Genomic DNA, 27,606 nt, shown 5'->3' with positions numbered 1-27,606 from the left:
TTCTGGGCTCAGTGCAAAGGAGATGATGTACTTTGACCCCATGGTTGTACTGACAGATGTGGTCATTGTGGCATCGTGCATCTCCCTTTGGCTGTGTTGTCTCTACACGTCCTGTTCACAGCACTTGATTCACTTGAAGCAGCTGAGGGACAGGTGGGCGTTTCCCAATTACTGTCACTGGAGCTGCTTCCACTGAGCATTTTGGAGAAAGGCATGTGTGTGTGTAGGAAGAGTGTTCTCTTACACACAACGCATACTCCACGGCATGCTAAGATATAACCATACCTGTGTGTAAACTTCCATCCTGAGCTGTGTTCATCCATGCTAAGTTGCTTCAGTTGTGTCTGACTCTTTGTGATGCTACGAACTGTAGCCTTTCAGGCTCCTCTGTCCATGGGATTCTCTAGGTAAGAATCCTGGAGCGGGTTGCCATGCCCTCCTCCAGGGGTCTCCCCAACCCAGGGGTCGAACCCATGTCTCTTCAGTCTCCTGCATTGATAGGTAGGTTCTTTACCACTAACATCACCTGGGAAAGCCAATAATTATTACAATATTATATATTATAATCAATTAACAGAGTGGGTTGCCAGTCCCTTCTCCCGGGCATCTTCTCGACCCAGGGATTGAACCCAGGTCTCCTGCACTGCAGGTGGACTCTTTACTGTTTGAGCCAGTGTTCAGTGTCATGCAATTTGCTGGAACCAGACATTAGTCCTACCTGCAAAATCACATCTGATACTTCTCTCTTACAAGGGATCTAGAAAAATTTGTACTCTTCAGTCAAGCAGTAACTAGAGGCTGTGTCCCTACCTAGCAGGAGGAAACTCTTGGAGGTCTGGTTTAGTGGCTAACTCATTCTGGGACCCAGGCAAGTCCTCTGTCCCATGAGGTGTCCATTGTTTTTTTGCTGAGAAAATTATGAATTGAGGGCCTTTTAGGTTTAGTTAGTGAAAGTCATTTCTCCAACAAGAAAGCAAGAATAATTGGAAAATCACTCACTTCAAATTCAAATTCCCATAAACTGGCTCTTCCAAGCCTCTGAGAGAACACAAATGGTGACTTCTCTAGTGGTCCAGTGGTTAAGACCCCACCTTCCAATGCAGGGGATGTGGGTTCAATCCCTGGTCAGGGAACTAAGATCCCACTGGCCTTCTGCTTGACAACTACTGAGCCCGCGGGCTCTAGAGTTTGTGTTCTACAACTAGAGAAATGTCCACGTGCTGTAACAAAGACCAGGCACAGCCAAAAAAGAGAAAGACAGAACACAAATATTTCTTTTTTGAGGTCCCCTAGAAAAAGCAGCGGAGAAGGCAATGGCACCCCACTCCAGTACTGGGAAATCCCATGGATGGAGGAGCCTGGTAGGCTGCAGTCCATGGGGTCGCTAAGAGTCGGACACGACTGAGTGACTTCACTTTCACTTTTCACTTTCATGCATTGGAGAAGGAAATGGCAACCCACTCCAGTGTTCTTGCCTGGAGAATCCCAGGGACCGAGGAGCCTGGTGGGCTGCCGTCTATGGGGTCGCACAGAGTCGGACACAACTGAAGCGACTTAGCAGCAGCAGCAGCAGCAGAAAAAGCAGACCCTTGTTGACTCTTTCTCTGAAGAAGTAGGCAGGAAGTTCTGCACTTACAAAGTGCAAGAGTCACTGTCTTAAGGAGAAGGGACTCAGAGCTGGACTCAAGGATAATCCACGGGCTGGCCTGGTCCCAGGCTCCTGGAAGTGGAGGGGTTATCATCCTGAAGAGAACAGGAGAAGAGACTGCCCCATGACACCTCCATCAGTAAGACCTACACGGTTAATTTTTCAAAGTTTTTTTTTGAGGGCTAATTTTCCTAACTGCAAAATTCACTTGTTTCAGAAGTGCAATTCACAATTCTTAGTAAATCTACAGAATCGTGAATCTATCACCCCATCCAGTCTTAGAACACTTCCATGATCTCAAAATGGGTCCTCATGAGTGCTCTGAAGTCCCTCCCCAGCCCCCTGCCCCCATCCCAGGCAACCACAAATCTTCTATCACTACAGATTTGCCTACTCTGGTTTTTTCATAGAAATTTCTCGACTTTTGCATCTGACTTTTTACTCAGCATAATGTATTTGAGGTTCCTCCATGGCACTCACGGCATGCGTCAGGAGTTCATTCTTTTTATAACTGGATAGTAGGGCAAATGGCTAGTCTAAATTTTGCTTATCCAGTTATCAGTTGATGGACAAGGGTACAGTTTCTCGTTCTTTGGCTACTGTGAATAACGCTGCTATGAACACTCATATATACACTAAGTCCCCTACACATGAACCGGCAAGTTGTAAACTTTCAAAGATGTGAACGTGCATTCCATCAGTGCCAGGAGGGAGAGACATTGCAGCTTGCCCTCTGTCTCCTATTGCTGATGATCTTTCAGCTCTACCATCTCCCATCTCCACTGCCTCCTCCAGGCAGTACCTCTTCTTGCCTGTTCACTTGATGCCAGACCCTGTATGCCAGCTGTCCTACTGTACTACTGTGCTTTTCAGGGTACTGCACTGGAAAGTTAAAATGTTTTATTTTTTGTTTGTTTTTATGTATTGTGTGAAAAGTATTATAAGCCTATTACAGTACAGTACAACATAGCAGATTGTGTTAGTTGGGTACCTGGGCTTACTTTGTTGGACTTAGGCAGAAATCAGACTTAAGAATGCACTCTCAGAACAGAACTTGTTTGTATGTTGGGGACTTACTTTAAGTCTTTGTACAGATATGTTTTTGTTTCTCTTAGATGGACTAAAGTTTTAGCCAATTTATTGAAATGTACTGTGAGGCATTGGAGAAGGCAATGGCACTCCACTCCAGTACTCTCGCCTGGAAAGTCCCATGGATGGAGGAGCCTGGTAAGCTGCAGTCCACGGGGTTGCTAGGAGTCGGACACGACTGAGCGACTTCACTTTCACTTTTCACTTTCATGCATTGGAGAAGGAAATGGCAACCCACTCCAGTGTTCTTGCCTGGAGAATCCCAGGGATGGGGGAGCCTGGTGGGCTGTGGTCTATGGGGTCACACAGAGTTGGACACGACTGAAGTGACTTAGCAGCAGTGAGGCATAAGCAGAAGGCAATGGCACCCCACTCCAGTACTCTTGCCTGGAAAATCCCATGGATGGAGGAGCCTGGTAGGCTGCAGTCCACGGGGTTGCTAGGAGTCAGATACGACTGAGCGACTTCACTTTCACTTTTCACTTTCATGCATTGGAGAAGGAAATGGCAACCCACTCCAGTGTTCTTGCCTGGAGAATCGCACAGAGTCAGACACGACTGAAGCGACTTAGCTGCTGCTAGCTAGCTGTGAGGCATAAGGCAGACACACACTCTTTCCTAGGGGAGCTTGTCCATCCAAGTGTTGGGGTTTACGGTATCCACGTTGTAGATGGGTCAATGTCTCCAAATTGACCCACATAAGACACAATTGATGGCTGCTCTGGGAACAGAGCCCCCACCCTTTTCTTTTTCTGGATTGCCCAGGGAAGAGGGCTTGATGAGCGATTTCCCCATTTGCTGATCACTGACGCATATATCCTTTCAGGGCCTGGTCACCCAATGAAACAGCTTTTATAAAATCAGGAGCTTGGAAGAAAGCTTTTGTTTATGGCCGCTTGCAAGTGTAATCCATCTCCCCAAAATGCAGTTTCGGTTTTGTTTACCTCATCTGCTCATTAAATACTTGCTCAGTGAATTTACGTGTGACTGTTTCATTTAAGACATGGTTTCGCGGGAAGGGAAGAAAAGGCTGCCATATGTGTAAGGCCACCCCGGGCCCTGGGTGTCCCCAAAGCAATCCTGATGTCACATATCCTGATGGATGATGCCCACCTGCACTTGTCAAACTTCTGTTTGTATTCCTGGCCTTTGGGTCAGAAAATATTCCCATTATTCATGCATGATGAAGGCTCAGTCACACTTGTGTCTGGCAATGGGCCCCGGGAAAGATGGACTCCACAGATAATTAAAGCTAACCCCTGAGTAAGGGAGAAGAAGAGGGCACGGGGAAGCAAAGGGCAAGTGACGAGTTTTGTTGTTTTTTTTTTTTAATTTTTTTTAGACTGCATGGTCCTGCCATTGCACTGCTTGTAGGATCTTAGTTCCCCAACCAGGGAATTGAACCAAGGCCCTTGGCAGTGAAAACATGAAGTCCTAACCACTGGACCCCCAGGGAATTCCCCAAGTGACAGTTAAACATACAGCGTATATGCTCTCTGCCAGGAGATTACACAGCTTTTTTCAAAACTTGCCTTAATGTTGGCAAAATATGACTGTTCTTCTTTTGTGGGACAGCTGAGGGTCTCACAGTTAGTCTCTCAAGGTCACAGAGTAGTGAGGGGCTGAATGCAGTTCCAAGCATCCATCTGACCCCAAAGCATCCAGAGGAATGTACAGCATCCTTATTCTTCCCTTTGGAAGTGATTGGTGCTGACCACCCTGGTCACATCTGCCAATCACTAAAGAGGGGCTTTAAGTTTTCAAAAGGACAGACTCTCTTTTTACATTTGGAGCATCCTGAGTGTGTATGGAACTCTGGGTTGGGGTTCACCAACATGAAATGAAGACTTTTGTGAGCTGAATGGCTATGTCCTCCTTCAATTTATACATTAAGACTGTAACCTCCAATGGCTGCATTTGCAGTTGAAGCCTCTAAGGTCATAGAGTGGGACCCTGATCTGATAGGGTTGGTGGCCTTATGGGAAGAGAGACAGCAGGGAGCTCTTCCTGTGGACATAGAGAGGAGCTGCATGAGGACACAGCAAAGAAGTGGCTGTCTATAAGCCAGGAAGAGCACCTCCACCAGAAGCCAACTTTTCATACAACTTGATCTTGGTGATTGCAGCCATGAAATTAAAAGACGCTTACTCCTTGGAAGGAAAGTTATCACCAACCTAGACAGCATAAAAGCAGAGACATTATTTTGTCAACAAAGGTCCATCTAGTCAAGGCTATGGTTTTTTCAGTGGTCATGTATGGATGTGAGAGTTGGACTATAAAGAAAGCTGAGTGCCGAAGAATTGATGCTTTTGAACTGTGGTGTTGGAGAAGACTCTTGAGAGTCCCTTGGACTGCAAGGAGATCCAACCAGTCCATCCTAAAGGAGATCAGTCCTGGGTGTTCATTGGAAGGACTGATGTTGAAGATGAAACTGCAATACTTTGGCCACCTGGTGCGAAGAGGTGACTCATTAGAAAAGACCCTGTTGCTGGGAAATACTGAGGGCAGGAGGAGAAGGGGACGATGGAGGATGAGATGGTTGGATGGTATGACCGACTCAATGGACATGAGTTTGGGTAGACTCCAGGAGTTGGTGATAGACAGGGAGGCCTGGTGTGCTGTGGTCCATGGGGTTGCAAAGAGTCGGACACGACTGAGCGACTGAACTAAAACTGAAACTGATCTTGGACTTCCAGCCTGCAGAACAGTGAGAAAATAGTCTATTAAGTCATCCAGGCGGTGGTACTTTGTCATGGCAGCCTGAGCAGACTGGCCTGAGGGTGTTACAGCAGGGAGTGCACTGTGTTTGTGAAGGTGTGAGGCACAGACCGAGAGCTGTCACTGTGCAGGAAGTGGTGACAAGCTGTGGATGAGTATTTATTGTGATAACCTCTTAGAAGAAATGCCGCCATATCGTAACCAAGAGAAGACTGAAGAGGCATGTGATATGGCATGCTAGACAGCATCCTAGAACAGAAAAAGATGGTGGGTAAGAACCAAAGACGGAGAAGGCAATGGCACCCCACTCCAGTACTCTTGCCTGGAAAATCCCATAGATGGAGGAGCCTGGAAGGCTGCAGTCCATGGGGTCGCTGAGGGTCGGACACGACTGAGCAGCTTCACTTTCACTTTTCACTTTCATGCATTGGAGAAGGAAATGGCAACCCACTCCAGTGTTCTTGCCTGGAGAATCCCTGGGACGGGGAAGCCTGGTGGGCTGCCGTCTATGGGGTCACACAGAGTCGGACACGACTGAAGTGACTTAGCAATTAGCAAAGAACCAAAGAAATATGAATAAATATGAATTTTTGTTAATAATAATGCATCAATGTTGGCTCATTAATTGTGATAAATGTACCATACTAATAGAAGATGTTAACAATAGAAGAAATTGGATGTGAAGTATTTAAGAACTCTGTACTATCTCTGCAACTTTTCTGTAAATCTAAACTAATCTAAACTATTCTAAAATAGGGCATCTCTGGTGGCTCAGTGGTAAAAAATCCATCTGCAATGCAGGAGACATGTGTCTGATCCCTGGGTTGGGAAGGTCTCCTGGAGAAGGAAATGGCAACCCACTCCAGTGTTCTTGCCTGAAAAATCCCTGGAGAGAGGAGCCGGGCAGGCTATAGTCCATAGGGTTGCACAAGAGTCAGACATGACTTAGCAACTAAACAACAACAACTCTAAAATACAAGATTTATTTAAAAAAATAAAAGAAAAAAATAACTGCCATGAATGACTACATTAGAAATACCAGGTACTTCCCTGAATTGCTTAAGCATTTGCTGTAATTTGGAGAAGGCAATAGTACCCCACTCCAGTACTTTTGCCTGGAAAATCCCATGGGCGGAGGAGCCTGGTGGGCTGCTGTCTAAGGGGTTGCAGAGTCGGACACGACTGAAGCGACTTAGTTGCTGTAATTCCTGGAGATTAACATGCAGAGATAGATGACAACATGGCAGTTGCAAAGTTGTTTTTAAAAACACAAAATTATTTACCTGGTGTGGATACAGAATTGGGAGGTGAAGGAAGGCTGCTTTTTAAAAGGGGGTGGAGCCGCTTGGCAGAAGGAACTTCACTAGAAGTTCCACCTGGCTGCAGCGCTAGTCTGAATCAGCCCCAAATCTGGCCTGCTCCCCGGCCATCATCACCACCTCCAAGAACAGACACTAGTACTGGCCTTTCCGCCCCACTCTTCACATCCTTAGAGGTCCCCAAGTAACTCCCAATATCCAAACCACACTGCCTCTTGCAGTGGGTTTAAAACAATTCTGGAATGTTCACAGCTCAAAGCAAACATGACTTCTGAGAAGGTGAGTGGATATGGGTAAGCTTGAGATAATGCCCTTAGTGCCTTGGGGGAGGGAAGAGGCCACCTTGGGAGGGGAGCAAGGGCCTGTTTGGATCTGTGGTCTGAAGACACCTGGGCTGGAAGGGATCAGTTTTAATCCCCGCACCTGCCAGTCGTGGCCTGTTAGCCTCCAGGGTTCCACCGCCTGCCCAGGCACATCATACCTCTGTTCACAGCAGGCACTCACCCCAGAAAGATCGGGGGATATTCCTGCACTGCTGGGACCTGCACACAAACACCAACTTATGTACACACTCCTCTTCTCTCAAGTCTGTGTGGTGGGAGTCAGGCTGTTGTGCCTCACAGGGAGACGGGGGTTATAGGAAGGCAAACTGTGTGCAGCACAGCCCCCCAGGAAAGAAGGGGTACATGGAGTCACCCCCTCCGAAGGGGAGCAGGGAAACAGGGTGATATTTTAACTAGTGGCCTAGGTGGTTACACAACTCATCTTGATGCACAAAGCACTGTCTTCTAGAACATCTGGTTCTCAGCAGAGTCATAAAACATCCATCTCTAAGGCAGGACTGAGGGTGCTTGTTCAAGGACCCAAGTGTGGTCAGCTTAAGGTATCAAAAGTCCTCCCTGGCTTCGCTCCACCCTCTGCCTGGGGTGAGGGTGATGGGCTGAGCGCATCCCAGGCAGAGAGGCTTTGATACGGAAACATCCAGGCCAGCTCCAGGCAAAGCTGGAAATTTGCACGCTCCTCTTTGGGGTCTTTCTAGACCTCTTTCTGTACCCCCATCATGGGGGGTTATTGTCTGGAGTCCATTGCTTTCCTGCTGCTGAAGATTCATAGAATTTAAGTACTCATTTAACTTTTCTTCCTTTTCCTGCCCAGATGCCAAATCCCACCCCTGAAACACACACACACACACACGCACACATGTACACACATATACATAAATACAAGCATGCACAAACACACAAGAACACACACACACATACAAGCACACATATACACACACATGCATGCACACACACAGGGGGCTTCCCAGATGGTGCAGTTGTAAAGAATCCACACGCCAGTTCAGGAGGCACAAGTGACTTGGGTTTGATCCCTGGGTCAGAAAGATCCCCTGGAAGAGGAAATGACAACCCACACCAGTGTTTTTGCCTGGAGAATCCCATGACAGAGGAGCCTGGCGGGCTACAGTCCATGGGGTCACAAAACAGTCAGACGGGACTGAGCATGCATGCACTACTTCCTCTATGAAGACACATGCACACACACACACACACACACACAGTTCAAATTTCTGACTTGCCCTGGGTCTTGTTCCCTCAGTCTCTATCAGCTCTATCAGCTCTCTGATAGTAAAGAGATTTCATTAGATAAACCAGTCCCTGCTAATGAGTAAGCTACTTACTAGACTCATAAACTCTTTCTGCTGAAACAGCCATGGAAGCTCTACTTTAATCCCCTTTCTTTTCAGAAAAGAGAAGCCCAGCTTCCAGGAGGTGAAAATTAGTTAGTAGGGAAGCAGGACATGAAATGCCAGCATCCTGTGCCCACAGGGCATTCTTCCTCCACACTCCCCTTCAGTGACACGGTGTCTTAACCAGTGAGAATGGATCACTTGCCAAAAAGGCTTTTAAGAGTTATATCTCTCCTGGGCTCTCCCACACAGTTCCTCCGAACCCTTTCTCACCTCTGCGAGCCTTCATCTCCATCCATCATTTCTGGCAGATGGTGCCACTTCGTACATTACAGAGAAGACCCAAGTCATCAGCTCACGTCCTCGGCTTCCCTCCCCAGCAGCCGACATTTCTGAGGTCTTTGATCTCATCTCTTCCTTACCAGGCTAACCATCCCTTCTCTGGCCTGGTCTGTCCTCCCAAGCCCCTCTGCCTCCGGTCTCTGCTGCCTCAATCACACTCTCCTGGGGCAACTCCAGAGCTGCCCCGGCACTAGACTCCTTCCTCCAATTTACAGAAACATCAGCTCTCCCTAGGGCTTCCCAGGTGACTCAGTGATAACATATCTGCTTGCCAACCAGGAGATGTAGGTTCGATCCCTGGCCTGGGAAGATGCCCTGCAGAAGGGAATGGCTACCCACTCCAGTATTCTTGCCTCGAGAATTTCATGGACAATGGAGCCTGACAGGTTATTGTCAGTCCATGGCATTGCAAAGAGTTAGACACAAGTGAATGACTAACACTTTGACCAGATCTCCCCAAATCTCTCCCCTTCCCCTTAAAGAGAACCTAACTCCCCTCACCTCTCTTACTGACCAATACCTTTACTGGCCTCTGCTTTTCTTCTTCTTTGCCAAACATTCACCCCTTGCAATCTGGTCTGTGCACCAGCAAAATTGTTTCTATAAAACTGTGTCCTGGGGTCCAGAGGTTAGGACCCTGTTCTCACTGTCAAGGGCGAGGGTTTTAGTTCCACAAACTGAACAGTGAGGTCAAAACACAAAACAAAACCTGCTTCCTTTGGCCCTGTCTGATACTGCAGCACAATTTCTCATTCTTGGTTTTCTTCCTGGGATTTCCATGACGCCCTTTGATCTGGGTTCTGCCTCTTCCATCTTCCCAATGTCTGTGGCCAGCAGGCTTCTGGGCCAGCCTGTTCATCCCCACAGTGCCATCTCCAACCTGATTTGTCACTCGGCCTTCACCACCTCTTTCTCCCAGGTTCTCGCCTCCTACACGCAAACACCTGCACTCAAAGGCACTGCCAAGGCCCCACTCTCATCTTGTCTAAATGTGACGCGTCCCCTGTCTCCCCAGCTGTGACTGCCAATGACATCTTAATCTTCATTTATTTTTATTTAACTTTTTTAGGGGGAGCCATGTCACTCAACTTGCAGGATCGTAGTTCCCTGACCAGGGATCGAACCTGTGCCTCTGAAGTGGAAGTGCAGGGTCCTAACCACTGGACTGCCGGGGAATTTAAAGCATCTTCATCTTTAGAGTCCTCTTGGATGACTCCCTTTCTGCCCTCCAACTTCAACTCTGTCTGTGATATACTTGACTGTTTTTGATTCTACTCTAATTCCTTTATAAATATTTATTGTGATTGGTGAAATCACCTTCATGGTTCATTCTGAACATCAGAGCCATGTATCCCAGACTCAGACAGTGTCTCCCTTCTCTTCTTCCACACCTCCCGCTTCCTACTAGTTTCAGTCTACTCTCCCAGGCCCAGAATTTGAGAGGCCCTCCAAGTTTGCCTGTGGCCAGCCTTGACCTTGGACCTTCTTCCCCTGACTTCTTTAAATAATGTAAGCTCTGTCCCCACCAGACTCCCACAGGTCTCTGCCAAATGCTACCCTCTCCTAACTCTGCATCTTGGTCTGCAGGGCTACCCTGCCTGGAAGCCCATGTTCTTACCTTTCCCCTATGACACCAGGGTTTCATTAGTGGCTCATATGGTAAAGAATCTGCCTGCAATGCAGGAGACCTGGGTTTGATCCCTGGGTTGGGAAGATCCCCTGTAGGAGGGAATGGCAACCCACTCTAGTATTATTAGGCTTCCCTGGTGGCTTAGACAGTAAAGAATCTGTCTGTAATGCAGGAGACCTGGGTTCAGACCCTGGGTTGGGAAGATTCCCTGGAGGAGGGGCATGGCAACCCACTCCAGTATTCTTGCCTGGAGAATCCCCATGGACAGAGGAGCCTGGCAGGCTACAGTCCATGGGGGTCGCAAAGAGTTGGACCTAACTGAGCAACCAAGCATAGCACACGATGACACCAGAGGGCAGAGGCGTGGCCTCTACCGTGATGCTGCGATCATGCTCCCAGAAGACCAGTTTGAAAGGAAACACAATCATCACCTGGAGTTCAGTGATGAGAAGGGTTCTGAGACCACATCAGGCTCAGCAGGAAATAGTGTCCTGTTAGATCATGTCATTTTGACAAAGCAAGGGTAAGAGTGACAAGAATGGCTATCCGTGTCCCAGCCGCAAGTGAGCTCCAGGGATTTCCCTGGCAGTCCAGTGGTTAAGGCTCTCTGCTTCCAATGTAGAGGGCCCAGGCTCCATCCCCAGTGGAGGAACGAAGATCCCACATGCAGTGGGCCCGACCAAAAAAAAAAATTACCTTCCAACATGCAATATTTCTTTGTGACATTTCTCACTTGTTTGGGTCAAGAATTATAACTGGCTCCTCTTAGCATCTCCAGTAATATCTGGTTCCTTCTCTTGCACATATTAGGTAACACACTGGATCAATACCGGAGTGATTTTTGTCCTTGAGGTTTTAGGCCTAGAGCGATGCAACCTAGGAGACATTTTGGGCATGGGAATCCTTTGGCAGTATACTTCTCAAGACAAGAGGTTTCTAAGGTTGACCCTCAGGGCTGCACGTCCCCAAATAACAGTCTTATTCCTTTAATAAAAACAAAGGAGGTGGCTTCCCTGGTGGCTCAGTGATAAAAAATCAGCTTGCCAATGCGGGAGACACGGGTTCGATCCCTGATCTGGGAAGATCACACACGCCATGGAGTAACAAGGCCCGTGCGCCACAACTATTAAGCCTGGGCTCCAGAGCCCAAGAGACATAACCACTGAAGCCACATGCCCTAAAGCCCAGGCTCCACAACCAGAAAAGTCACCGCAAAGAGAAGCCCGCGTATCACAACTAGGAAAAAACCTTAGAATCAACAAAGACTCAGCACAGCCAAAAAGTAAAATAAATGAAACCATCTTTTAAAAACCAAAAAACAGAGGGACTTCCCTCGTGGTCTAGAGGTTAAGAATCCACCTTCCAATGCAGGAGACATGGGTTCGATCCCTGGTTGGAGAACTAGGATCCCACATGCCTTGGGGCAACACACCACAGCAAGAAGCCCCAGTCTGCAAGAAACACCTAACACAGTCATAAATGAATAAACAAAGGAGCCAGCTCGAGGCTGGGGGAGGCTGAGACAGGCTGAGCGCCCTGAAGCAGAGGCAGTAGTAATAGCAACAGCAGTGGGCCCTGGGAGCCACAGCAGTGGTCCAGACCTCCTAGTCACACTGTGACGGGAGGAGATAGGTACTGAGCACTTACAAAGCGCTAGGCAAATATGCCTGTGTAGCCCGGCACCCTTGCTTCTTCCTTTTTTTCTAATAGAATTTTATCTAAAATTTTTTATTGGCCATGCTGCAGCTTACAAGATCTCAGTTCCCTGACCAGGGATTGAATCCAGGCCTTCTGCAGTGGAAGCATGAATTCTTAACCACTGGACTACCAGGGAATTGACAGTACCCTTGATTTCTCATTGCACAGCTTCTATGAGTGAATCCTGGATGCCTCAGTTTCCTCGTCTGTAAATTGCAGTAATAATGCTTCCTTCCTTTAGAAGGCAAAGAGATTATGTAGCCATCTCCCCAAGCAAAGTAACTGCAACCTATCATAACACTCATTAGCAGGAAACTATTACTCTCATTATTACTGGAGACAGATCATCACCCTCATTTCCATTCGAAAGAACTGATTCCCAGAGAGCTTTAATCATCAAGCCAAAGTCACTTGCTTCAGCAGGAGAGGTGGGCCCCAAATCCAGTCCACAGGCCATGGCGGCCTCCTGGGGGAGTTCATCGTCCTGTTCTCAGCCATTAATTCCTACTGAATGCAATTTTATTGAACATGAGTTAGTTGGTTGTGAATACAGATGATCCAAGTAAAGATGTGTTACTGATCAATATCCAGTGTCTGGGTCCAGGGGGAACGCCAGGAAAGGAAGATGAAAAAAAACAAGGTGTGCCGTCAGACAGGAGAGATGCCATCAACCTGGCTGAAGTCCCTTTTCAAGACGCAACTCCTCCCAGAGCCCAGGCGCAGTCCCCTTCTCACGCTTTCTGGCAGGACCTGTGCACTTACCCTTCCCTCTGCCTGAACCAGCCTCCCCTCCCTCCCTGCCTGACAGGTTTTCTCACTTCAATTGCAAGGATTCTACCTCAGAAGGCTTCCTCCACAGAAAAATCTCCCCCTCAGGAAGGCCTCCTCCTCCTCCTCAGGCAGACCTCCTCCTCCTCATCCTCTTTCCCAGGAAGGCTTCCTCCTCCCCCTCCCCCTCCTCAGGAAGGCCTCCTCCTCCTCCTCAGGAAGGCCTCTTCCCCCTCCTCAGAAAGGCCTCCCTCTCCTTCTTTTCTTCCTCCTCAGGAAGGCCTCCACCTCCTCCCCCTCCTCCTCCTCCCCAGGAAGGCCTCTTCCTCCTCTTCAGGAAGGCCTCCTCCCCCTCCTCCACCCCATTCTCCTCAGGAAGGCCTCCTCCCCATCCTTAGCAAGGCCTCCTCCTCCTCCCCCTCCTCCTCCCCCTTCTCCTCCTCAGGAAGGCCTCCTCTTCCTCCTCAGGAAGGCCTCCCCCTTCTCCTCCTCCTCCTCCCCCTCCTCCTCCTCAGGAAAGCCTCCCCCTTCTCCTCCTCCTCAGGAAGGCCTCTTCCTCCTCCTCAGGAATCCTTCCCCTCCCCCTCCTCAGATTATCCAGTTATCAGTGTCCCTGCAATTCTCTGTCCTCAGTTCTGAACCAGAATTTACCACCTCCTTCAAAGAATGAAGTTTCATTGCTCCTATTTGCACTTCCAGGGACACCGAGCAGGATCAGAGGAGGTATTTGTTGAGTAAATGAAGTCATCTTGTCCACCATCCTGTGCTTGAGTTCCACCAAGAGTTGTATTTTCTATTTTGGTTTTATATGTACCACATGCTGGGGCTTTCTTGCCTCCCCTTAGAAGACATACCACACAAGCTAATAAATATTCTTTGCTAACTGCCTTCCATCACTGGAGCCTGTCTGCCATCCACACAGAGACAGCCACAGTAGGGGGACCACCTTATCCTGTGCATCCAAGGCAAAACAAAATGATTCAACACTTCCAAAACTAGCACACAAGATGCAAATGGTTTCAAAAAATAGACCCCAAGCCAAATTGAACACAAATACCAAGGGAAGAGAAGCAGACAGACAGAAAGAGCTACATGAGAGTCTAGGTATACTCAGGGCAGGTTTAATTAGCTCTGCCCTGCAGACTTTTTCTGACACACACACAGGTATCCCATACAAAAAGGCAACTGGAAGTCTTCTAGTATCACTGGAACTCTGCAGATGCTTCCGGATACTTCCAAAAACATCTAGATACCCCACACATGTACTCTTTTTGAGAGCAGCAACAAGGTTCACCAAAGGTGTGAGACAGTCTGTGACTGGAGGATTGCCAGACATTTATTAAGCACCTACTGTGTGCCAGGCATGTGCCAGCCAGGTACTGTCACCTACCTACCTACCTACTGACCTGAATGCATTCATTTCCCAAAGTCCCCTGAGGTAGATTGTTAGTTCTGTTCCACAATCGAGGAAACTGAGGCTCAGTGTTTATGATTTATACACTGCAAGGGGGGAGCCTAATCCCCTGAGCTGCCCAATTCTTAGTTTAATATACTTCCCATTATCCACAGACATGTATGTGCAAATGTTAATTAAGAAAGCAAACCCGGGCTCTGCTAGGCGATCCATGTGAAGAGTAGACTCAAGGCTCACCTGGAGGCAGCCCTAAGGGACTTGGGGGAGGGAATCCCTGTTTTCACTCCTTGGAGGCCAACCCTAGGCCTGGCTGGAGGGGGGCCTGGGCCTGGCAAGTCACCCTTGCCCTCTGCAGTACCTCTGAGGTCACAGTGCCCAGCTCTGGAGGCCTCGCCATTCATGCCCAGCCTGGTTCTGTGTGCCCCCTGGGAGGTGTCCTGCCCAAGGTGGGCTGGGGGCTGCCTGGGGGAGGTACCCTATAACTAAAGAGCAGGGCCGACCGATTTGACTTCATCAGTGAAGACAGAGGTACTTCCTATGAAGACCCCACGAACAAGAAGACACTTCCAGCTTCCCCAAGGGACACAAATATCCAACTCTTCCCCTCCCCAACTTACTTATACCTCTGGGCAAGATCCTCAGGAAGACTTGAATATGCAATGGTGAATGGCTACCCACTCCAGTATTCTTGCCTGGAGAATCCTATGGACAGAGGAGTCTGTCGGGCTACAGGCCATTGGGTCTAAAAGAGTAGGACACGATTGCGCGACTAACGCGTTCTCTCCACACTCCCCCCCCCCCCCAGAGGTAGCACATGCACTAAATTCAGGTGTGGGTCACTCATACCAAGTCTTTCCTAATATTGGGATGGGGGAAGGGAGAGACAGCCATGTGCAGGAAAAAACAAACGAACAAAAAATCCCAACAATCTTCTAAAGGTAGGAAAGGAGAAATAGTTAAGTATTAAGAAATATATAGAATATAAGAAATTGTTGAGTTGCAGGTTAGTGCAAAGTGATGTTCTGAAAAGCATGGCTTTTGGTTCCAACAGCTGAGATTCCATTCCTGCTTCTCCACCTACCACTGTAGATCTTGGACAAGTCCATCCACCCTTCTGGGCCTCAGAGGCCTCCTCTCTAGTATGGGGGCAATAGTACCAGGATGACTACTGGCAGGTGCCCTGCCAGCCTCCTCTCCCTCTCAGATTCCCTCTCTCCTAGTAACAAACAAGAGCTCGGGAGGGAATACAGGATCCTCAGAAACCATTACATAGACGTCCCAGCTCCAAGCTCCAGTCACAGGGAAATAGCAGAAGCCAGGTTCGCACTGGGATCCTTAGTCTAGAACAAGGGGTCTGCTTTCCTCAACCCACTGACGGTCCCTTCGCAGCCCTCACCTGGCCTAAGGAGACTCAGCCAGTCCACCTTGGCCTCCTGGGAGGAGGAGTTGGGGGCTGAGGCTGTCTCCCTCTGCTTTTCCTCCTTTCCCCATAAAAAGGCAAGGTCCTCTTTACTCCAGCCGAGTGCCCGCTGGGTGTGAGTAAGGTTGCTCTCCGGAGCCGCTATGGGTCTCTGCCTCAAATCCCCTGAGTAGGGGGAAAGAAACGTTTTCCAGGCTGCTGGTGGCTTTTCGCTCACCTGCTGGCCCTGCCACGGAGCGGGGCATCGCTTGGCTTGTGGGCTGGGGAAGGCTCAGAGCGCTGGGCGGGATGTCTCGCCTGCGGCAGCCAGCCTTCTCTGAGCTATGCCTCTGGTCTGCCTGGGGGCGGGATGGGGTGAGGTGGGGTGACGCTCCCAACCCAGGGGACTCCGGACAGGCCTCGAAGGAGCTGAAGTGCGGGACAGGAGGCAGCCGGGTGGGCAGCCCGCGACTCCCTCCCCGCAGCCTCTCGTGGCAGCCGGGCGACCGAGCCGCCACCTCCGGAGGCGCGCGGCGCTGCCCCAGGGGCATAGGTAACAGGGTGCGAGGATCCCCGCTCCAGGCCCCGCCGACCCGGTCCGTTACCTTCCACTTTGGTGAGGGTCAGGACCGGACTGTTGCAGGCGCTGAGCGGGGCCACCCGGGCCGAGTGCTTCTTCATGATGAGCCGTCAGCCTGCAGGAGCGCCGCCGCCGATCGCCTACATCCTGGGGCCGGCTGGAGCGCGCCTCGCGGGCCCGTTGGCCTCCTCCGGGGAGGAGCGCGAGCTGCTGGCCGCCCCGGCCCTGCCTCCCGGGGCCGCCGGCCGGGCTCCCGTCGCCGCGCAGGGCTCACTGCGGCGGCCGCCCCGCGGAGCGCATCGTCGCCGGCCGCTCACCCACTCCGCACCCGCGCGCACAGCCTCCCGCTCCGAGGTTGCCGCAAACTCCAACGTCACGTACAAGTGCACTCCCCGCTCCCACCCCGCGGGCTCACCTGCTCCGCCCCCGCCCCGGGCCGCCCGCCCAGCCCCGCTTCCTCCCTCGGAGCTCGGCCCCGAGGGTTGCCTCCGGTCGGGGCGGGGGTCGGCCCGCAGCTCCCCGGCAGCCCCTGTCCTTTGCTGAGACCAGCGCACGGGAGGCGAGGCCCTGAGAACTTAGCCTCAGAGGTTCACAAGTTTAAACTGGGAGCTACTGACTTCGGATGGGGAGTTAGCCTCCTCCCTGCGCAAAATCCTGAAGTATTGGTTTACGAGAGGAGTCAGAAAAAAGCAAAGCTTTCCCAGGCTGGCATTAACTTCTTTGGAAGTCTGGGGGCACGTTATTCTGCCTGATCCCCTGGACAGCTCTTTTTCCTTTTGAGGACGATGCCAAGTCCAGAGAAGCAAGGCTGCCACAAGAAAACAATGGTTTGGGACTTCTGCCCCTGCCCTGGTGCCCCAGCCCTGAGAGGTCCGACTGCCTGGGAAGCAGGGCAAGCTTCATTTCGGCCCAGATCCTAGGTTTCTGCTGCAGCTTTTGCCTCTGCAAGCCCTGGTCTCACCGCTCCTACTCTGACCCACCTGTAAGCTACTGGCCAATGAGGCTTGATTAAAAGCAATGACATACCTCTTGCATCACTGGCTGGGCGATCCCTGAGTGACTACCCGGTCCCCAGGACGTTTATCTCATGATGGTGCATCATCACAGGTGCCAAGCCATCATCCTTGTGGAAAGGATGCACAGGACTTGTGTCGTCCAGGAACTCTAAGGGCTTTAGGGGCATCTCATTCACGCAGGCCCAGCCATCCGTTTTGGTCTGTCTCCACTGGGAATCTGAAGACTCCGTGCTGATTCCAGGTGGGTTTTGTTGTTACTGTTAAGCCCTTACCTCCCACTCTACTGGTTTCCTGTCACAAAGTGGATGTTCCACTCTATGATGTCATTTTTATCCTCCATAAGGGTAATTCAGTGGCATGGCAGAGGTGGAGAGGGGTCTTACAGCAATCCGGTGTCCCTAGCCTGGAACCTACCAGGTGTCTCTGGTGACATCCACCTGCATGCTCCCAGATCTCTGGTGGAAGTGGCTCCTACCAGTTGCTTTTGTAGGGTTCCTGTTATTCGCTTGCTCTCTAGAACTCCCGAAAAGAACCGCATGACTGCTGGGTCTCCAAAAAGCCAGGCTTCCCTGGGTCGCTTCCTCATTGCTCTAGCAAAGGAAAGGCCCTCTAGTGGTGGCCTTCGCACTGTGCGCCTCTTACTCGGACCTTGTCCCCAGGACCCTAGAGATGACACCACAGTAAGTCAATAAACCGTTCCCTTCTTTGTAAAAATTAAGCACAAAAAAAAGCAAACCAAAAACCCAAAAAAATCTCATCTATTAAAGAAGACCTTTCAGCATAATATTCCCACGTGTTGTTTCATCAGTCAACTTTTGCCATATACACAATAACTAAATAAAATAAACATCACATCATAACTTACCCATTTTACGAGCACTATGTATCAAGTACTGTGCTAAGTGTTTTACATAAATCACTTCATTTTCTACTTGCAAAAGCTCTGCAAAATTGTTGTTACTTAGTTTTACAAATGGGGAAACTGAGGCTAAGAGAAATGAACTAAATGTTCCAGGTAATACAGAAACCAGCTGAGCAGGGATTTATTTATTTTTCTATTTATTTTTCAATGGAGGAAAATTGCTTTACAATGTTATGTTGGTTTCTGCCATACAACAACTTGAATCAGCCTTTGTATACATATTCTCTCCCTCTTGAGCGTCCCTCCCCTCCCTGCATCCCCCCTCCCCCAGGTCATCATAGAGCATCAGGCTTGGCTCCCCGTGTTAGAGAGCAAATTCTCACCAGCCACCTATTTTACATATGGTTCTGTATCTATGTCGATACATTCTCCATTTGTCGCACAATTTCCCCACTGTGTCCACAAATCCGCTCTCTACATCAGTGTCTCCATTTTTTCCCTTGAGCAACTCTGAACAAATCAAAAGCCTACACCTACAACTGCTATGCTATTCTTTTATGTTATAAAATGTAAAATGTAATAATTCCGTGTAACTATTCCAGTTGAGGTAGGAGACACAGTAATCTGTAATCCATTTCCTTTCATTTGACTGTGGATTTAGGAGAGCTCACTGTGCTCATGCTTGTCTGGACTGCCAAACTCATTTTGCTGCACAGGTCACAACCAAAATGTCCAATAAGTATCTGCCTAGCTGGTTTTTTAGTTATCTGTGCATGTGTGCACACGAAGTTGCTTCATTTGTGTCCAGCTCCTTGTGATCCTATGGATGGTAGCCCACCAGGCTCCTCTGTCCATGGGATTCTCCAGGTAAAAATACTGGAGTGGGCCCCATGCCCTTCTCCAGGGGATCCTTCATGACACAGGGATTGAACCACCATCTCTTATGTCTTCTGTACTGGCAAGCAAGCTCTTTACCCCTAGTGCCACCTGGGAAGCCCTTTTAGGTATATATTTTCTATTTATTGCAATCTTAAGTGTAATTCAAATATATAATTCAGTTCAGTCACTCAGTTGTGTCCAACTCTTTGCGACCCCATGGACTGCAGCACGCCAGGCCTCCCTGTCCAACACCAACTCCTGGAGTTTACCCAAACTCATGTCCATTGAGTCGGTCATGCCATCCAACCATCTCACCCTCTGTCGTCCCCTTCTCCTCCTGCCCTCAATCTTTCCCAACATCAGGGTCTTTTCAAGTGAGTCAGCTCTTCGCATCAGGTGGCCAAAGTATTGGAGTTTCAGCTTTAGCATCAGACCTTCCAATGAACACCCAGGACTGATCTCCTTCAGGATGGACTGGTTGGATCTCCTTGCAGTCCAAGGGACTCTCAAGAGTCTTCTCCAACACCACAGTTCAAAAGCATCAATTCTTCGGCGCTCAGCTTTCTTTATAGTCCAACTTTTACATCTATACATGACCACTGGGAAAACCACAGCCTTGACTAGACAGACCTTTGTTGACAAAGTAATGTCTCTGCTTTTTGATATGCTATCTAGGTTGGTGATAACTTTCCTTCCAAGGAGTAAGCGTCTTTTAATTTCATGGCTGCAGTCACCATCTGCAGTGATTTTGGAGCCCCCCAAAATAAAGTCTGACACTGTTTCCATGGTTTCCCCATCTATTTCCCATGAAGTGATGGGACTGGATGCCATGATCCTCGTTTTCTGAATGTTGAGCTTTAAGCCAACTTTTTCACTCTCCTCTTTCACATTCATCAAGAGGCTCTTTAGTTCACTTTCTGCCATAAGGGTGGTGTCATCTGCATATCTGAGGTTATTGATATTTCTCCCAGCAATCTTGATTCCAGCTTGTGCTTCCTCCAGCCCAGCATTTCTCTTGATGTACTCTGCATAGAAGTTAAATAAGCAGGGTGACAATACACAGCCTTGACATACTCCTTTTCCAATTTGGAGCCAGTCTGTTGTTCCATGTCCAGTTCTAACTGTTGCTTCCTGACCTGCATATAGGTTTCTCAAGAGGCAGGTCAGGTGGTCTGGTATTCCCATCTCTTTCAGAATTTTCCACAGTTTATTGTGATCCACACAGTCAAAGGCTTTGGCATAGTCAATAAAGCAGAAATAGATGTTTTTCTGGAACTCTCTTGCTTTTTTGATGATAGATAATTAAATATTACTAAATACCCTTGCCATTAATTTCACTCTAGGACATTTTGCTACCCAAGAGGTCATCACCTCCTTGTGGCTTTCAATTTCTGCTTATCAAAGAGATGGTATGGTACCAGTTCTCAACTTCTTCCCCTTAGTTTTAAGCATTGAGTGTTTTTCTCTATTCAATTCTATCAGCCTGTGTGCTCCCTCACCTTGTGTTTCAAATAAAAAACAAACTTCCTCCACTCCTTTAAAAAATATTATGTTTATTTATTTATTTTTGCCACACCACCAGCTTGCAGAATTAGTTCCCTGGCCAGGGATGGAATCCATGCCCTCTGCAGTGGAAGCTTGGATTCTTAAGCACCGGACACCAGGGAAGCCTCCTCCACTTCTTTTTAAATCAGGAGGCCCTGCTACTTTCCATAGGAACACTGATACTCCTCAGTGTACATCTTTTTCGGGAGTAGGTGTGATGCATGCAGGCTACGTAGCTTCAGTCATGTAAACTCTGTGTGATCCTGAGAGGGTAACAGGTAGGAAGGCCAGGGGTCTCCAAAGGGAGGAAATAGGCTGCAAGTGTCAGACATTTTTATCTCTCTTAAGCTGCAGGAGGAAACTAGCGATATTTTTTTCGTCTCCATACAAAGTTAAAAGGTTTCTCTTAAAATACTGTGTTACCAAAATGACACCTGGTTTCACCTGAAGTTAACTATTCTCAAACCTTGAGATAACCAATGCATTTTTCTTATGGAAATGTTTGTCTTAAGCTATGCTAATGTACTATGCATTTACCCCAGACTCTGTCTTCAAGTTGGTTCTGCCTAATGGTTCAGAAGCCTTTGACTGTATGGATCACAATAAACTGTGGAAAATTCTGAAAGAGATGGGAATACCAGACCACCTGACCTGCCTCTTGAGAAACCTATATGCAGGTCAGGAAGCAACAGTTAGAACTGGACATGGAACAACAGACTGGTTCCAAATAGAAAAAGGAGTACGTCAAGGCTGTATATCGTCACCCTGCTTATTTAACTTCTATGCAGAGTACATCAAGAGAAACGCTGGACTGGAGGAAGCACAAGCTGGAATCAAGATTGCCGGGAGAAATCTCAATAACCTCAGATATGCAGATGACACCACCCTTATGGCAGAAAGTGAAGAGGAACTAAAAAGCCTCTTGATGAAAGTGAAAGAGGAGAGTGAAAAAGTTGGCTTAAAGCTCAACATTCAGAAAACGAAGATCATGGCATCTGGTCCCATCACTTCATGGGAAATAGATGGGGAAACAGTGGAAACAGTGTCAGACTTTATTTTGGGGGGCTCCAAAATCACTGCATACGGTGATTGCAGCCATGAAATTCAAAGACGCTTACTCCTTGGAAGGAAAGTTATGACCAACCTGCTAAGTCATGTCAGTCGTGTCCGACTCTGTGCGACCCCATAGACGGCAGCCCACCAGGCTCCCCCATCCCTGGGATTCTCCAGGCAAGAACACTGGAGTGGGTTGCCATTTCCTTCTCCAATGCATGAAAGGGAAAAGTGAAAGTGAAGTCGCTCAGTCGTGTCCAACTCTTCGCGACCCCATGGTCTGCAGCCTACCAGGCTCCTCCGTCCATGGGATTTTCCAGGCAAGAGTACTGGAGTGGGTTACCACTGCCTTCTCCAAATGACCAACCTAGATAGCATATTAAAAAGCAGAGACATTACTTTGCTAACAAAGGTCCGTCTAGTCAAGGCTATGGTTTTTCCAGTAGTCATGTATGGATGTGAGAGTTGGACTGTGAAGAAAGCTGAGTGCTGAAGAATTGATGCTTTTGAACTGTGGTGTTGGAGAAGACTCTTGAGAGTCCCTTCGACTGCAAGGAGATCCAACCAGTCCATTCTGAAGGAGATCAGTCCTGGGATTTCTTTGGAAGGAATGATGCTAAAGCTGAACTCCAGTACTTTGGCCACCTCATGGGAAGAGTTGACTCATTGGAAAAGACTCTGATGCTGGGAGGGACTGGGGGCAGGAGGAGAAGGGGACGACAGAGGATGAGATGGCTGGATGGCATCACCGACTCGATGGACGTGAGTCTGAGTGAACTCCGGGAGTTGGTGACGGACAGGGAGGCCTGGCGTGCTGCGATTCATGGGGTCACAAAGAGTCGGACACAACTGAGTGAATGAATTGAACTGAATGGCTCAGAAACTACTTGACAAACCAGTATGTTATACTCAGATATTGTTCCCCTAATCTATGTAAACAAAACTATTTGTATGGTAATCTGCCTTTCTACAAGATTCAAGTTAATCATTTTATGGCCCGGGATGAATCATCTGGCGCCAAGATTATCCCTAAATGCATCTTATGGATGAGAGGCCTGGTGCCATTCTGAGTTTTAAGACATACCTTTCCTTCATTAACAGACTGCTAGTGACTATATAACATCCAGCTGAAGTCTAGCAGGGGGGTACTCTTTCTGCCCCCTTCTGATGCCTATGTCAGAAGCTTTCTCTATCTCCTTTATACTTTAATATAAGTTTAGTACACAAAAGCTCTGAGCGATCAAGCCTCGTCTCTGGCCCCAGATTGAATTCTTCTCCTCTGGAGGCCAAGAATCCCGGTGTCTTTTTGTTCAGCAACAACCTTTCAATCTCATGGACTCTAGCCTTCCAGGCTCCTTTGTCTATGGGATTCTCCAGGCAAGAATACTGGAGTGGGTTGCCATTTCCTTCTCCAAGGTGTGATGGGGATTCATATTTAAAAACTGACATACATAAGAGTATTCTAGAAAGTTAACTGTGTACTGGTGTATGCGTATAAACCAGTATCTTAAAAATTCAAACAATTTAAAACTCTATGCTGGAGCTAGGCTATAATGACCTAATTCAGGGATACCTAGAAAATCACCAAGTTTCCCACTCAACAGCCAAATCTCAAATTACAAAAAAAAAAAAAAAAAAAAAGTGCTAATAATTCTTTCAATAACAATAAAAAAGAGACATGATCCTTGAAATATCAATGGAAACAACTCTGAATAAACAATATCCAGGACAGAGGATGGATCACTTGACCTCTCTTCTTCTTTGGAGGGTATGTTGTTGTTTAGTCACTAAGTCGTGTCAGACTCTTTTGCAACCCCAAGGACTGTAGCCCGGCAGGCTCCTCTATCCATGGGGTTCTCCAGGCAAGAATACCAGACTGGGGAGCCATTCTCTTCTCCAGGGGATTTTCCCCACCCAAGGGAAAATCCTTGGGTCTTGAACCCAGGTCTCCTGCGTTGCAGATTGTTTACCACTGAGCCACCTGGGAAGTCCCTTTGGAGAGTATGAGTGGGAAACAATAACTGAACAATATTATTGGGCATCCACCTGTCTTAAATTTAGTATTACAGAGATTAATCTGAAAGCAGATCTGGGATGACATTTTCCAGGTCATATTCATTAACAGCTCTTCCTTGCCATCTTCTAAAAATGTATGGTTCACTCATCAAAGTCAAGCATTTCGTCAGCTCTACATCAGATGGCCGCTGTTCTGACAGAAGTGTGTTCTTTGTCTCCGACCCCACTCTGTTGTTTGTTTTTCTGTTTTCCTCAATGCAGTTGAGGACGTGGGATATTTAATGGCAGTTTGTGGCAGCCTGGTATGGTGTACTCATGGAGAATAGATAGTCTAGCTTCTCTGCTCTATTTTGCTTTTGTTTTCTTCAGTGTTTCTCCTTTTATTTTTATTTATTTTATTTTTTAAAAAATTTTATTTTATTTTAGGGAGAGGGTGGGATGATTTGGGAGAATGGCATTGAAACATGTATAATATCATATATGAAACGAGTCTCCTCTTATTTTTTAATTGGAGTATGATTGCTTCACAGTGTTGCTGTGTTAATTACTGCTGTACAATGAAGTAAATCAGTTATACGTATACATATATCCCCTCCCTCTTGAATCTCCTCCCAACCCCTCCCGTCCCACCCCTCTAGGTTATCATGGAACACCAAGCTGAGTTCCCTGTGCTGGACAGCAGGTCCCCCCTAGGGAAATATATAGATGCTTTTGAACTGTGGTGTTGGAGAAGATTCTTGAGAGTCTCTTGGAATGCAAAGAGATCAAACCAGTCAGTCCTAGAGGAAATCAACCCTGAGTATTCATGGGAAGGACTGATGCTGAAGCTGAAGCTCCAATACTTTGGCCACCTGATGTGAAGAGCCGATTCACTGGAAAAGACCCTGATGCTGGGAAAGACCGAGGGCAGGAGGATAAGGGGATGGCATAGAAGGAGATGTTTAGGTAGCATCATTGACTCAACGGACATGAATTTGAGCAAATTCATTCACTCTGGAGACAGTGGAGGACAGAGAAGCCTACTGTGCTACAGTCCATGGGGTCACAAACAAACATGACTTAGGGACTAAACAACGACAGCAACAACATCAGGAGACACAAATAAACGTGTGCATAGTATTAGAGATCCTTGTAGCCACAAACTGTAAATGACACAAGTCTATCAACAGAGAAGTAATCTGTCACGTGTTTATGTAATAGAATATTTTAAGCAATGTAAATAAATGGGGTAAAGCTGGAAAAAAAAGAAACCAGATGGTCTCTGTGTGTTTGAAGTAAGTTCAGTGAATAGATACGAGGGTAACAAGCCTTTGATGCAGAATTTACACACCACAAACCCGATTTTTATACTCCCTGACCTGCCCCTAACAACCTTCTTGCTATCTCCCCACTTCCCACTTGCAAACCAAAGAGAAAGAAGTGGAAGAGGGGTCCCAGAGAAGAAAGGAGATGAAACAGCTGGTTTCTCCTACCACCAAGTGGCTATATTTCAGTCGCAACCCACAAGTAGGGGCCTACCCATGGCCCGTTAGGAAGAAAGAGGCAGATAAGCTGGGTGAATCACCCCGAAGCAGGTGCAATGTAGGGCCTGGCCAATTCCTCAAATTCTGGAGGCCTACCACACTTCCTCCTGGCATGGAGCTCCCAGCTCTGGGCTTACGTTCAGGCTCCAGCTTCCCTAAATAACTCGTGCTGCCCAAATAACCTAACCTGACTTCCTGAGCAGACTCACGATTCTGCCATCCATAGGGGTCACTGGCCTATTCCTTCCTCTCTCTGCTGGTATGTGAATACATATAGGGCCTCCATGGTGGCTCAGACGGTAAAGAATCCACCTGCAATGCAGGAGACCTGGATTCAATCCCTGGGTTGGAAAGATCTCCTGGAAGGGAATGGCAACTCACTCCAGTATTCTTGCCTGGAGAGTTCCAAGCACAAAGGAGCCTAGCGTGCTACAGTCTGTGGGGTCACAAAACGTCAGACACAACTGAAGCGACTAACACTTTCACACGATAGTTAACTAAGGCATCCAATCTCTTTGGTGGGGTTAAGTTGTACTTATGACTCTCTTGAGTTTCCATGCAAGACAGCATGGAAAATACCTTGAACAATGGCCAAGAGCTTGAGTCTGAACTCCAGCCTTGCCAGCTGGAGTGACCAACCTTCAGTGGTCACTCAGCCACTTTTGTCCTCAGTTTCCTAATTTGGGCACAAGAGGGTTTTCAAACTCTTTCCTGGTCTCTGTGCAAAGCAACTCTACCTTACTTGTTGGGGTTCCATGGTAGATCTGGCTTATAAAAACAGTTGTCACTGCAAAAAGAAAGTTTTGAAAACCATTGACTGGAGAGTCTCCAAGGTTCTGTTTGGCTTTAAAATCAGTGGTGTGTGAAATTATCTTTTTAGATACAACAATGTCAATGCCTCTAAAGATCTTAATGAAACTTATTCTTTGTGAATATCTCCACTTAGTTAAGCAGATTTTTGCTTTAAGTAGTTTTCTCACTTTTTGGACAAAGCTAGAAGTACATTTACACTTGTTAAAATACATAAAGTTGTATAATACAAAAGAAGGATCAACTATAAATTACACATCATTTAAAAAATTAGGCATATGTTTTACATACACAACTATATATAACTGATTTTAATATTTAATAAAATATACCTTTTATCATGTTTTGGCTATTCTTTTCCTATTCATTTTGTTCAATTCTGTTCTTTCATTGCAAAAAAAAAAAAAAAAACCACTGATTGTGATCAACTAAGTTGGTTTGATTATACTTCACTCATGGGTCATAATCCATGTGATCTGAAAAATATTGTTAACAATAACATTCTTTGTGTGCAAAAACATTTACTTAATCTGTTCAAGATACATAATAAAAATTTAAAATCCAGTCAAGATTTTAAACAGATAGAAAACAGACCACTTCAATTAATTCACTCTGAAATATTTAACACTGTCACAGTCCTTTACAGTATTAAGGAGGAAAAGTAACAAATTATTCCTGTGGTTACCGGAGTTTCAAAATTATCACTTAAAGTAGCTCCAGGAACCAGAAATGAACTCTTACCCAAGTAAGTCAGTCTGCAGCATTCAGAAGCTTTCAGAGAGGAGCAACCATTGCAAAGGAGAAAAAATCTAATGATTAAAAGAAATTAACCCTCATGCATCGGGCAGCTCATTGCCCTGACCTGGCAGGAATAACATAACCTTTTTCAGTAACTTCATGTGCAGGTGCAGGGCAGCCTTCTCTATTTTCACATCTCCCTTCTCTTCTTGGGTGAGGTGTATTACCAACAAACTTGGGCTCACTGGTGTCCCATTAGGATTTCTCCTCTTTCTCTAAGGAGGAATGTCAAGGTTGGATAACTCTGGACAAGACATCAAGAAGCAGGATCACTGGATGTCACCAGTGGGCTTCCAGACACATTCCGTCCAGGCATCTCCATACCTGCTCCATGGTCACTAGACAACAGCTGGCCCTGTGGTCATGCCGAGCCCAGAGCTGGGATCATGACGGACAATGGAGGGCACACAGAGGCTGGAACAGGATGTCTGGTAGCTTCCTCTATGGATCCTAGTCAAGAGCTTGTCTTTGCTCAGAGGCAGACAACAGGGGGCAGACATCCTCGAAGAGCAGCGTGGCTGGGGGTGGGGGCTCCTAGGTGGACACCTGGAGTAGCCTGGGATTCCCCCTCCTGGGACTTCAGAGTCCTAACTGAGTATCAGCACAGATGAAGGGTGTAGAAGGCCCACACCATGTCTGGTCCCCAACAGGTATTCAAGAAATTATGGTTCTCCAGCCTGGATAGGAGGGGAATTTAGGGGAGAATGGATAAGAGTATATGTATAGCTGAGTCCCTTTGCTGTTCACCTAAAACTATCACAAAATTGTTAATCAGCTATATTTATATATAAAATATATATTTTAGA

General features: G+C 47.5%; 1 protein-coding gene across 1 annotated transcript in view; it reads right to left on the bottom strand.

The window, feature by feature from the left end:
* SLC35F3 (solute carrier family 35 member F3) overlaps positions 1-18,069 on the bottom strand; it is a 152,050-nt gene extending 133,981 nt beyond the window's left edge. The window contains exon 1 of the mRNA XM_061404848.1: positions 16,324-18,069. Within this exon, the coding sequence (XP_061260832.1) occupies positions 16,324-16,399 (76 nt within the window). The 5' untranslated portion in view covers positions 16,400-18,069. The remainder of the gene's footprint in view (positions 1-16,323) is intronic.
* Positions 18,070-27,606: the final 9,537 nt, after the last annotated feature.

The sequence above is a fragment of the Bos javanicus genome, chromosome 28 (assembly GCF_032452875.1).
Source record: "Bos javanicus breed banteng chromosome 28, ARS-OSU_banteng_1.0, whole genome shotgun sequence".
NCBI classification, from domain to species: Eukaryota; Metazoa; Chordata; class Mammalia; order Artiodactyla; family Bovidae; genus Bos; species Bos javanicus.
This window is presented reverse-complemented; position numbering and strand designations above follow the sequence as displayed.